The 13,374-nt window shown below is 31.1% G+C and overlaps 1 protein-coding gene and 1 pseudogene across 1 annotated transcript; one reads left to right on the top strand and one right to left on the bottom strand.

Annotated features, from left to right (window-relative positions):
• The first annotated feature begins 318 nt into the window (after positions 1-318).
• On the top strand, positions 319-1,821 carry LOC125839808 (peroxidase 3-like). The gene is made up of 4 exons (XM_049518810.1): positions 319-571; positions 660-857; positions 952-1,114; positions 1,205-1,821. The coding sequence occupies exons 1-4, from the start codon at positions 356-358 to the stop codon at positions 1,621-1,623; spliced, it is 996 nt and encodes a 331-aa protein (XP_049374767.1). The 5' UTR covers positions 319-355; the 3' UTR covers positions 1,624-1,821.
• Positions 1,822-7,116: 5,295 nt separating this feature from the next.
• LOC125839705 (ethylene-responsive transcription factor CRF3-like) lies at positions 7,117-13,153 on the bottom strand (annotated as a pseudogene).
• Between the last annotated feature and the right edge of the window lie 221 nt (positions 13,154-13,374).

The raw sequence follows: 13,374 nt of genomic DNA, 5'->3' as shown, positions 1-13,374 counted from the left end.
GTATACTTATTGCTGCTAAAAAATTGTTTTTGTTATATTGACACCATTACGAAGGTAGCTATAATCTCCAGGAGCAGGTAACAATAATGATAATTATCAAATTAGTGTTTTTTTAAAAAGAAGATTAGTTTAAGTGTCTAACATACTGAGGGATCAGTCAATATGATCATGACATACTAACCTCATTGAATGAAAGAGATAGACTCTAACAAATCTGTTTTCTTAAACTAATGCAAGTTAGCTAAAGCAATGTCCCTATAAATTCTTGTTGATCCGTTTGGAGTTGATATGTGTAGCAACTCGAACAAAGGAAAACAACTCTTTCTAAAGTTGCAAAAAGAATCAAGTAATATAAATGGCTAAATTTGGCGATTTGGGTAATTTTCTAATGTTGTGTATTCTACTAGGAATAGCGAGTTCCAGCCATGGTCAGTTGCAGCTCAACTTCTATGCAAAGAGCTGTCCGCAAGCTGAGAAGATAATTCAAGATTATGTACAAAAGCAAATCCCAAATGCTCCGTCTCTTGCAGCTGCGTTGCTTAGGCTGCATTTCCACGATTGCTTTGTCAGGGTAATTAAATTATACCTCATTCATATGAAGAGTGCATTTCTTGAACTGATAATGTCGTTTCCTTATTTACTTGATTGGGTTCTTACAGGGTTGTGATGGTTCTGTACTCCTGAATTTCACTTCGAGCACGAAAAACCAGACTGAAAAAGTGGCTGTTCCTAATCAAACGCTAAGAGGCTTCTCATTTATCGATGGTGTGAAGAAAGCATTGGAAGCTGAATGCCCTGGAGTTGTGTCATGTGCGGATATTGTTGCCTTGGTTGCTAGAGACTCTGTTGTGGTCACAGTAAGTACAAAACTCGAGATAACTAGTTATTGTACCCATGAAAGAGCTTAATTGAATGGAATATCTTCTTAATCTTGTCTTCGTTTTTATTCAGGGAGGCCCTTACTGGAAGGTTCCAACTGGTAGAAGAGATGGAAGAATATCAAACGCCTCGGAAGCCTTGGCAAACATCCCTCCTCCTACAAGTAACTTTTCCAGTCTCCAGATGTCTTTTGCCAGCAAGGGTCTTGACCTAAAAGACTTGGTACTATTGTCTGGTAAGTTTAAATTAGTACATCCGCGCTCATTTCTGCTTATCCTATATTAAAACTTTCCATACATTGTTACTATGTACACTTTTCTATTAGGTGCACATACCATTGGAGTCTCTCATTGTCCGTCATTTTCATCACGTTTATACAATTTTACTGGAGTTTGGGGAAAAAAAGATCCATCTCTAGACAGTGAATATGCATCTAATCTCAAGATGAAGAAATGTAAATCAATCAATGACAACACCACAATTGTTGAAATGGATCCTGGAAGTTCCAGTAAATTTGATCTTAGCTACTTCCAGCTTGTTCTTAAGAGAAAAGGGTTATTCCAATCTGATGCAGCCTTGACAACAAGTGCGACAACAAAGTCATTCATCAACGAGCTAGTACAAGGATCACTCAAACAATTCTATGTCGAATTTGGTTTAGCTATGGAGAAAATGGGAAAGATTGAAGTCAAGACCGGCTCTGCTGGTGAGATTAGAAAGCACTGTGCAGCTGTGAATAATTAAGAGCTGTCTTTTTCCCTTTCTTCCCAACTTCCAATATTTGTGTGTTCGTATTTTGTATGTACCTTTGTGTGAATGATCCGCGATAACATGTATCATTTCTTTTTTTAGTTATTCCGATATATTCTTGTATATTGATCATTTTCTTGAGATAAAACTAAGATTCCAAGAAGAGCTTTATGTATAATGGACCCTTTCCTAGAAGAGGTTTTGTTGAGCATTACTGTCCTGTTTTTGAGCTTTCCATTTGATGTTTCTGGAGGCCACAAAAGTTTAGAAGAGATGGAGAAACCTAACGATTGACGAGGGAGAGATAAAGAAAATCACGTAATCCCAAAAATATTAAGTGTTGTGGTGATTGTCTGAACAATCAACTAGACACCAGACTGCTCGAGCCTGGCCATTTTTTACATGTCCTAATAGAATGACTCTCTTAGTTATGTTGTGCCGTAACCATATAGGAAAGACTGCAACATAAAATATACTTCTAAGTAATTGCCTTATAGATCCTGTATCTATATGTATGAAGAAAGAATCATGTAACAAATGGGATTCTTCTTTGTACAAGTGGTACTTCAAGGCTGGAACGAGCATGAAGAGATTAATGATATTTCTTTATCTTTTGAGTTTTTCTGCTCGCTCAAGATCTTTGGTCTTTATCCGCCGAAAACTAGTTTACTTTAATTTGATTCTCAACAGATACAATGAACCAACTAATATCTTAATACAGCCATGTTCCAACTTTTAAAACAAAATCAAACTTCTTCTATCTTTTGACTTTAAACCAATACTACATATTTTGATTCCCACTTTGAACTACTAATACCAAATATTTTACATCTCAAGTCTTAGTTGACAGAAAAGGAAAAAACAACAAGTTGGTCCTATTTCAAGCCAAAGGCAAAGCTAGGTGGGGTTCATGGGTTCGGAGAACCCAATATCTTTTCCGTAGACCTGTATTTATACTAGAAAATTAAATAAATATATATGTATATTAACTTGTGAACTCCTAACAAAATTGATTGACGGTTCAGTAGTAAGAAAGAGATTGAGAAAATGTTTTTCACGCTAAAGTTGTAGCTTCGAACCCCACTCTCTTTTTTTAAAAGAATATTTAGAACCCAAACTCTTAATCTTGGCTCCGCCTCTATTTTTTTTTTTGTCACAATTAGAGGTGTTCATGGTTTAAGTTGAATGATTTTTCTATAAAAGAAATTAAATTAATTAAATAAATTTTTAAACGTTGGAATACAACAAATCAATTAAGTCGGTTATTCCTCATTTTAGCTTTTGGCTATTTTTTTTTAATTAATTCAATTTTTAAAAATATATGATAATATAGTTTTAAACCCATAATAGATTAGTTATATTTCAGGATAACACTATCAAATAAATTAGTCTTTAATTTATTTTTATATATACATATAAAACTTCCTCCATGAAATTATATGCTTTGTAAGAAATATAATACAATTTCTTACAATAAATTTATTTGGTGCAAAAATATTAAAGAAGAAGGAGGAGGAAACAAATTTACTTTGTCTAAAGTTTACTAAAGTGAGGTATAGATTAATTTTTTTTTATAAATAATAACCTATCTAGGATAATTCTGTAAATGAGGTTCTAATAGGATGAGATGTAGGTAGTATTATCCTACCTTATGAAGATTAAAAAATTGTATTTGATACACAACCAACAAATAATTATAAAAAATAAATACAAATTATTGTCTCCATTTTAATTTATTTGACCTATTATAATTGGACACAAAGTTTAAGGAATGAAAACTTTAGAATTTTGCGACCTTAAATTAACAATATATCATATGTACTTAATATCCTTTAATCTTGTAATCTTAAACATAGCCTGTACAAAGTTGGAATTAAAAAATTGTTAAAAAAAAAAGAAAGATCATTCTTCTTTTAAATGGATTTTTAAAAAAATCAAATCAATTACTTAATAACTTCATGTGACCATGTCAATCAACTGACTTGTACTTGATTATTATAGTATATATATTATACTAATATTTTGGCTATGATATATAATCTTATTTCTAATGTGACAGCAAGGAAAAAAGTTAACTATACGTGATGAGATCACACATGTAAATACCTTTCGATTCTTATTTTATTGATTTAGCTAATTTTAATTTTTATATCTCTTATCATTTTCTATTTTCACACTATTTTGTTGTTATTTTTTTTTTTTAGATTTTATACTTTTTTAATTAATTGCTATGCTTTCGACATTATTTTTTTCTTTTTTATTTGTGTTTGATGCACTTTAGTTGAGGATCTTCAGAAATAATATATCTATCTTAAGAGGTAAGGATAAGATCTGCATATATACTTTACCATCTCTAAACCCTACTTAGTGAGATTTTACTGAAATATTGTTGTTGATGTTGTTATTGTAACATTCTATATTTGTTTTATAACAATCTAATAACTAGAAAATAAAAAGACATATTTCACAAAATATATCTAATAATAACATAACAAAGTATATCACACCTTCAACGGTTTATCTTTTTAATTTAATAAAACTATTTCTCATTTGATTTATTGTATTTAACTTGTTCTCTCCTTATTTTTCTTTCTTAATTCATTTCTATCTCAATCGCTTAAAATTGACTCAAACTTATTCGTCCTCAACTTGAAGTATCTTTAAGTATGTTGAAATAACATGTTTTTATCAACGGAGAAGGGCCTTAAATACCCTTCAAGTATAGGAAATGGAACAAAATTATCCTCCTGCCATCTTTGGGCTTCAAAATACCCTTCCATCCACCTATATGAACTTATGTTACCCTTTCACTTAACAAATTCTTTAAGATTAATAGTTAATAATTAATCCTTTCATTAATGACGTGACAGTCTTTAACTGACTGAAATTTAAATTAACCAAAAATAATAATTTCTCCTAATTAAACTCAAATGCAGCTAAATTCTACCCACCCACTTAAAATTCTACCGACCCAATTTGCCTTATGTTAAGAAATTGTTGTTAGGTTGGTTCGAACCAGTGAGACAACTATAGAAAAGGAGTAGAATGCTGAGATGACACAGAAACATAGGGCAGCTTATGCACCACATATTGATTCACTGCTGATAAAATGGTTGTGAGTGTTGCCCGCTTGTGATGCCGTGTTATATTATGCATCTGAATTATGTTTTTAGCATATTTTTTTGTAATAAAACTATGAAAGTATGCTACAATAGTAACTAAATATATGATTTTGCATCTTACCTTACAAGTATGGAAGGTATAGATATACTAGATGAATATAGAAAAAAAAGTAAAAGTAAAAAACAAACTAATAAGCAAGAATCTACAGATTAGAATGCAGATCATTTAAATGATATCAACTCATAAAAGAAAAGAAAATCTACTCTATAATTATCTAAAATTTATATCTTGACTCAAGCTTTAATGATGGAGAGAAAGCCAATTTGCTGAAAGTAAATTGATTTTGTTTAGAAGGGTCCCTTGGGTTGGGTAGAATTTAGCTGGATCCGGATTTAATTAGGAGAAATTATTATTTTTGGTTAATTTATTTTTTAGCCAATTAAAGGCCGCCACATCATTAATAAAATGATTCATTATTAATCTTAAAGAATTTGTTAAGTGAAAGGATAATATAGGTCCATATAGATGGATGGAAGGGTATTTTGGAGCCCAAAGGTGAAAGGAAGGTGTTTTTGTTTCATTTCTTATACTTGAAGGATATTTTAGGCCCTTCTTTGTTTTATCAATGAAACATTTCTCCTTTGTTCATAAAATTAATGCAAGACGGTTACTTCCTCAAAAAAGGGGAGTAATCCCGTGAAAACATATACTCCCTCTGTCCCTAATTACTTGTCCACTTTTGAATTGACACACCTATTAAGAAATCAATAATTGATATAGTAGTTTACCATTTTACCCCTATTAATTATGAAGTGGATGAATTAAAAACTTAATATTTTCAACAAGTTCTACCTTTTTTTAAAGTAATTAATTGAGGGTATAATAAGTAAAAAAAAAATTGTTCTTTCTTGATTTGTTTAGGAACAACTAAAAAAGGAAGTATGAACAAATAATTAGGAACAGATGGCGTATTTTTCTTGCTCTATTTGTTTTGTCTCATATGTTTTGATGAAAATTTAATATGTTTATCTTTTACCGTAGTTAACAATATGTATCATTTTTTGTATCAATTTATGTGACAAAGACAAAATTAAAGAGTTAATCAAACTTTAATATTAATTTAAAATAGTTTAAATTTTTAATTATTGTTAACTACGGTAAAAATTTTTTTTATGTCTTTTAACATTCTAAATTGCTAATTATTGTTGTATGATTTGTAATATCTTTTACGCAATTTTGAAATAATAAAGGTTATTTCTTCTTTCTCAATTTATGTAGTACTAATAAAATTTCGAGATTCAATCAATTATTTTTTTTTAAAAATATTCTATTGTTAATTACTGTAAATTATTGTACTTTCTAAGTAATTTTCAAATAATATATATTATTTCATTTGTCCAATTTATGTGTCACCGATAAAATTTGAAGAGTTAATAAGATTTTTTACATATTTTTATATCTTTTGAATATTTAAGTAAATAATTATTGTGATTTATAATATTTTATACAATTATTTAAAAAAAATTAAACAACAAACAAAACGAATTCATCATAGGAAAATTACCAAAGCATCCTTGAATACATCAATAATGGGTCCCACTTTTTGTTTAAAAAAATATGCATATTGGGAGGATATTTTTGTCCAAAGTGGAAATAGAATAAGTATAAAGCATTAAAGTCTTTTAAAATTTTAAATTGTTAATTCTTATTGTATGATTTGTAATACTTTTACGTCATTTTCAAATAATAGAGGTCATTTCTTCTTTCTCAATTTATGTAGTACTAAAATTTTTTTGAGATTCAATCAATTTTTTTTGTCTTTGAAATATTTCTAGCTGTTAATTACTGTAATTTATAGTACTTTCTAAGAAATTTTCAAATAATATATATTATTTCATTTGTCCCAATTTATGTGTCACCGGTAAAATTTGAAGAGTCAATAAGATCTTTTATATATTTTTATGGGAAAAGGGACGGATTTACCCCCGAACTTTAATAAATGGTACGTCTATGCCCTTCGTTATACTTTCCGTCCACATAAGCCCCTGCCGTCCAATTATAGGTACACACATACCTCTCTTACTAACGGCCCCCTCATTTTTTACACGTGTCTTAAATCTAATCAACTATCTGTTTGACCTTTCTTTTTAACCCATAAACCAACTACCCGCCCCATAAACCCAATACCCACCCAACTTGGTTAAATTGGAATATCCCCCAGAAGGATGGATAAAATACAATATGGATGACGCATCTAGAGGTAATCCAGGTTTGAGTTCATATGCCTATTGTATAAGAAATGAAATAGTTGAAGGAGCAAGTATTGAGAATGCTACAAACACAGAGGCAGAAGCGAAACCGATACTAGCAACCAGCAAACATTGTAAACAAATGAATCTCAATCAAGCATGGGCGGTACCATGGAGCAATCGGTACATTCTGTTTGATTTGATCTTCCTTGTGTTTCTGAAACAACCAAAATCTTTGGAATTCTGGGTTCTTTTTGTTATTCATTTTCATTTTCATTTCACGAGACAAATTTGAAGATGATGACGTCGATGTTGGTGAAGTAGGCAGAGGAACAATCGGAGGAATTTGGAAATTTGTTCGAGCTTTGGAACCTCTCAACCACCTCGCCGCCGCGTCGTACACACGCGCCGCCTCCTCCGGCGTGTCAAATGTACCCAGCCAGTGTCTGCACCGCCCTATACGGTCGCGAATCTCCGCTGACCATCTCCCCCATGGCCTCTTTCTCACTCCTCTGTAACTCTTCTCCACTGATGGAACATTATTATTATTATTCCTCTTTTCTGCAGGACACGTGCATTTCAGAATTGAAACTGCTGAATTTGGATCATCATTCTTGTTTTCATTGTTATTGTAACCGAAAAGAACATGTTCTCCAACAACAACAACAATTCCTTCAAGAACATGGGATTTTTCATTTTCATTAGCAAAAACAGAGTAATTATCTCAAAATGGGTCGAGGGAATAATTAGTGTTGTCAATGGAGAAATTATGATTTGGTTCATTTGGGTAATAAAGGGGTTTTTGTGTAGAGAAGAAGAATAGGATATATCTTAGAGGAAATTGGGTGGGTATTGGGTTTATGGGGCGGGTAGTTGGTTTATGGGTTAAAAAGAAAGGTCAAACGGGTAGTTGATTAGATTTAAGATACGTGTAAAAAATGAGGGGGCCGTTAGTGAGAGGGGTATGTGTGTACCTATAATTGGACGGCAGGGGCTTATGTGGACGGAAAGTATAACGGAGGGCATAGATGTACCATTTATATCCGTCCCTTTTCCCTATTTTTATATCTTTTAAATATTTAAGTAATTAATTATCGTGATTCATAATATTTTATACAGTTATTTAGTATAGTAAAATAAATTTAAAAGAAACAAACAAAACGAATTCATCATAGGAAATTACCAAAGCATCGTTCAATACATCAATAATGGGTCTGACTTTTTGTTTTTAAGAAATTGCACATTCGAAGGATATTTTTGTCCAAAGTGAAAATATTGTGTAAAAAATGTGTATTTATTGTGATTTTGAATGTTTTGTGGGGTAATAGGACGCACGGAAAGTTAAGGTGTCTTTTTGAAAATCTGAGATAACTTCAAGTATCACTTAATGTTTTTTCTCAAAATCTAATTTACTTACATAAACTATGTGTCAGATCAAAATCAGATTAACAAATTCAAAAGAAATGAATAATAAATAGCTCATACAATGACATATTTATTATTTAACTAAATAATAAATATGTAACTAAAAATCTTGTTAACTTTTGGTTGAAAGCTAACAAGATAGTTACAATAATAGTTGCATTGTGGCTTATTTTATATATATATATATATATATTTATTTATTTATTTTTGTTTTCTTTCATGTGTTTTAATAAATGACCGAATATATTTTCCTTCATATCTTTCATATTTAATATGTTTATTATGTTGGCATTACTAATATTGCATTTGTCAGGCTGACAATGCTGCAACAAAAATAACGATGCTCAATATTTTGATAGCAAGAAAATTTGATACTCAGTTAACAAATTATCGTGGAATTAAAATAAAATATTCAATTCTAACACAACAACATAAACATCCAATTTGTCAGTTAAGTTCAGTGCATGATGATATCCAACTTCCAAGTATTCCCCCAATAATACCCTGCTTTATAACAGTTTTAATACGGCCAAGAAGGTAATGTTGCTCGGAATTAGTGAGAAAGGAAAATCCGATCAACAAATCGTGATGGGATTGGAGATTGAAGATAATTGTTAGGATTTACTATTAACAATGCATTTTGATTTAATATTATTTATTTATTCAATTCAACTCATGGATCAAAAAAATGACTAAATTCAGTTAATCATCTTATCCCACCAACTAAGAATTTTGTATAAAAAATATCTATGTAAGCACGATTATATGACCAATTATATATGTCATTTAAAATTTTGTCCCACATAATTCTTTTAGGACCCTTTTTACCAAAAGAGTTAATGAGCTCCAAATCGATGAAACGGAAGAAATTCAAATGAATGGAAAGGACAAAATAAAGGATAAATTCCACTCTCACAGAGATAGACAAATTATAATGTTAAAGAATGACAAAAGTCTCACATCGGTGATTAATAAGATGGGTGGACTCCTTATAAGGCTTGGGCAAACCTCCTCCCTTTGAGCTAGTTTTTGGAGTGTGAGTTAGGCCTAAGACCTAATTTAACATAGTATCAGAGCAGTGTCCGTCTCACCTAATGTTGGGGCCCCCAAAAATTAAAATTGTTTACGCACCAGATGCTAAACATTAGACATGAGGTGGGGTGTTAAAGAATGACAAAAGTCCCACATCAGTGGTTAATGAGATAGGTGGACTCCTTATAAGGCTTGGGCAATCCTCCTCCCTGTGAGCTAGCTTTTGGGGTGTGAGTTAGGTCTAAGACCTATTTAACATGGTATCAGAGCAGGGCCCATCTCACCCGATGTTGGGGCCCCCAAAAATTAAAATTATCCACCCGATGTTGGGGCCCCCAAAAATCAAAATTGCTCACGCACTAGATGCTAAGCACTGGGCGTGAGGTGGGGTGTTAAAGAATGACAAAAGTCCCACATCGATGGTTAATAAGATGGGTTGACTTCTTATAAGACTTGGACAATCCTCCTCCCTTTGAGCTAGCTTTTGGAGTGTGAGTTAGGCCTAAGACCTAATTTAACATATAAGAATATTAATACTAGTAATAGTCCAAATGTTACATTAAATAGATCATTTTGTCGTATATATATCCTCCACTTATACACATGAATAATTATCCACCCAACTCCTATGTTACAATTATCCAAACTTTATATCCTGATCAAGAATCAAATTGATTTGGTTAAATGTGTAGTGTTCTAATTTGCATAAATTTTTCTGGGAACTCGTTGATCAATACTCAGTAGTGATCTCTTATCGATGATCAAGGCAAATTGAGATACTTCAACAACTGAAAATAAAATTATTTCTGCCTAGGCAATTACCATCTTCGCGTATTAAAACAAGAATGTCCCAATCAAGTCATTTAATGACATAAAACATCATATTCGAAATTGGGATCTCTCGCAATGGATGATTGTTGTTCTCTTGAAGCTAGCCTTTTTTCTTTTTGGAAGTCATGACAGACGAACCCGTTTTGAGTGCGCTTCCTGTTTGGCCTTTTGAGTATTTGTGTTTTTGCTTTCACAACGCCATATAACTTTTGGTACCCACATGTTTTTGCTCTAAGAATCAAAGTTTTGGTTTGTAGTAGAACCAAAGATGATCAACCATTGTACCAAGTTACCTGTTCATCAAATGCAATCTGATACTGCAATCAATTCGAGACTATATGCAGTGACAGAGTCAAGATTTTCATCAAGGGTGTTCATACTCTAGGACAAGTAAAAAAATAAACATTGTTGGTCAGATTATAAAGATTGGTTACAAAATAGTGCTCCAAGTTGTATATATTTTTCACATGTTCAATATAAAATTAACCAACTATCCAAAATGAAAATTCTTAATAACTGGGTTGTATGTTGGGTTATGAAGGGTGATTAGTGCGTCATGCGGAAGCTTATAATTTGCAAATCATATGACGATAAATTAGATGACAAATAAAATCATATTAAAAACATATTATTAATATAGTTTGGTTAAGCGGCCTACATATTATTAATATAGTTTGGTCAAGCGACCTACATATTATTAATATAGTTAGGTCAAACGACCTACATATTATAAAACTAATATTGAAAAACATAAATATGTTAAGGAGAAAATATCTGACTCTCTAAATGACTACATTGTAGTGCTATTGAGTTATGCTATGAGAATAGGGATCTTCAATTTATAGATCTCCAAACATTTCCTCTAAGGAAAGAATAAACCAAATATGGAAGAAAATTATATTTTTCTTTCAGAAAAAGTTCAAGCATTTATGGTAATACTTTGACTTTTCTTTAAGGAAAAAAATAAACTTCAATTAAGGTAAGAAAATTCGGGTAAAACCCTAACAAATCTCCCCTTTTGGCTGTATTTTCTTGACAAAACTTGATCCGTCTTCTTCAAATGCATGATAATCTTTGTTCTTCTCACATAGTCTTCATCATTGTTGCTTGCCATGGTTAAAAATAAAGTTTAAAATATATGAGTTAAAAATGAGTTAAAATTATTTTGTTTTTATTCTTAAAAATTGCTGCAACAGAAATGTTGAAAATATGGTTGAAACTTGTTCTCCACATGTAGCTTGACAAAAAATCTTCATTACCATCAAATTGATTACAAATTGATTTGAAACCAACTTGAGTTTGTCTTCAACCTCGTGTTCAACCATTGGACCATGGGATCGTTGGACGATGTGCCCTGATACCATTTGTTGAGTTATGAAGGGTGATTAGGCATCATGCGGAATATTATAATTTGCAAATCATATGACAATAAATTAGACGACAAATAAAATCATATTAAAAACATATTATTAATATAGTTTGGTCAAGCGACCTACATATTATAAAACTAATACTGAAAAACATAAATATGTTAAGGAGAAAAAATATCCACATAAACAAGACTCTCTAAATGACTACATTGTGGATGCTATTGAGTTATGTTATGAGAATAGGGATTTTCAATTTATAGATCTCCAAACATTTCCTCTAAGAAAAGAATAAACCAAATATGAAAGAAAATTATATTTTCCTTTTAGAAAAAATTCAAACATTTATGGTAATACTTTGACATTTCTTTAAGGAAAAAAATAAACTACAATTAAGGTAAGAAAATTCGGGAAAAACCCTAACATTGTCTTCCTTTATTGTGTCAAGGGTGTCCAACAATTAGTATATATCCAAAATATCGATATTTAGTATATATACTCTTTATTGTGTCAAGAGTGTCCAACAATTAGTATATATCCAAAATATCGATATTTAGTTAATATACTTGCAAAAAATTTCTGACGAAGGTTGTTCATCTGACCACCCTCGCCAAGTCATAGCTCCGCATTTACAATGCAACTTGAAATAATCTTCAAATATTTTTTCAAATATTCTTATATCATATTTGTATTTGTCAAAACCTTTTTTAATCCATTGTCTATCGAAAATAACTTTATTATCTCAGACAAAATAGAAAAAAAAAATTGCGTACACCAACCCTCCATAGACTTAACTTATGAGTCTACAAGTCAAACGGGTAAGGGCACATATGACAAGTCATATGGAAAATGCAATTATATAATTAAAAATAAATACTTATACCCAAAAAAATGTAGTTGAAGTTGCATATATATAGAGAGATAATATTGAGTATTTCCAAGTTAGATACACATATTTCTGCTACAGAGATAATAATCAAAATTAATATATTAGATCTAAAAAATAGTGTTTCCAAGAAACAGAGCAGCAGTACATTCACAAACAGCAAACAGAGAAAATCCAAAACAAATTAACAGAAAACAGAGCAAATCCAAAATAAATTAACAGAAAACAGAGCAAATCCAAAACAAATAAAAAAAAATCACTGGAATTAATCATAATATACTCCTTAATTTACGTAATGAGTTTGTCGTATTCTTTTTCTTCTCATGAATATCACTCCACTTTTTGCTCAGGTCTTCCTCCTTCGACTTCAATTTTTCCAAAATTTCGAGTAAAACACTTCTTGGATCATCCCGTAGTCTTGTTAGAATAAAATCTTCTTCTTCTTTGTATACTTTCTCAATGTAACCGAGACTCACATCACTGAAACTATTATCGATATTGATTATTTGATTCCGCTCTTCTTCTGCTGAGTTCATCAACATGTTTACACATGCTACTGTTTTTTTCCCAAGGGCTAAGTCAATATCAAGTTCACACATCTCATCTTCCATTAGCTCGGAACGTTTTAAGTCATCAAGTGTTTTCTTATTACTTGACGATGATGAATTCTTCTTCTTCTTTCTAATTTCCTTTTTATCCAAAAACATAAATTCAAATTCATCTACCAAATCTTGATTTTCCTCACCAAATATTTTCGCAATTGCATTATAAGTCTCTTCATTACAAAAATTACATTCCTTCAATGATCTAATGGTGTCCAAATAGGCCATAA

The sequence above is a fragment of the Solanum verrucosum genome, unplaced genomic scaffold (assembly GCF_900185275.1).
Source record: "Solanum verrucosum unplaced genomic scaffold, falcon-dt-bn FXZP01000175.1, whole genome shotgun sequence".
Taxonomy (NCBI): domain Eukaryota; kingdom Viridiplantae; phylum Streptophyta; class Magnoliopsida; order Solanales; family Solanaceae; genus Solanum; species Solanum verrucosum.
This window is presented reverse-complemented; position numbering and strand designations above follow the sequence as displayed.

What these genes read in the sequence shown, in the direction of transcription:
- LOC125839808 (XM_049518810.1), top strand. Translation starts at nt 356, where the DNA reads ATGGCTAAATTTGGCGATTTGGGTAATTTTCTAATGTTGTGTATTCTA. An exon ending in GAGACTCTGTTGTGGTCACA is followed by an intron (nt 858 to 951) that starts GTAAGTACAAAA and finishes GTTTTTATTCAG; the next exon opens with GGAGGCCCTTACTGGAAGGT. An exon ending in AGACTTGGTACTATTGTCTG is followed by an intron (nt 1,115 to 1,204) that starts GTAAGTTTAAAT and finishes CTTTTCTATTAG; the next exon opens with GTGCACATACCATTGGAGTC.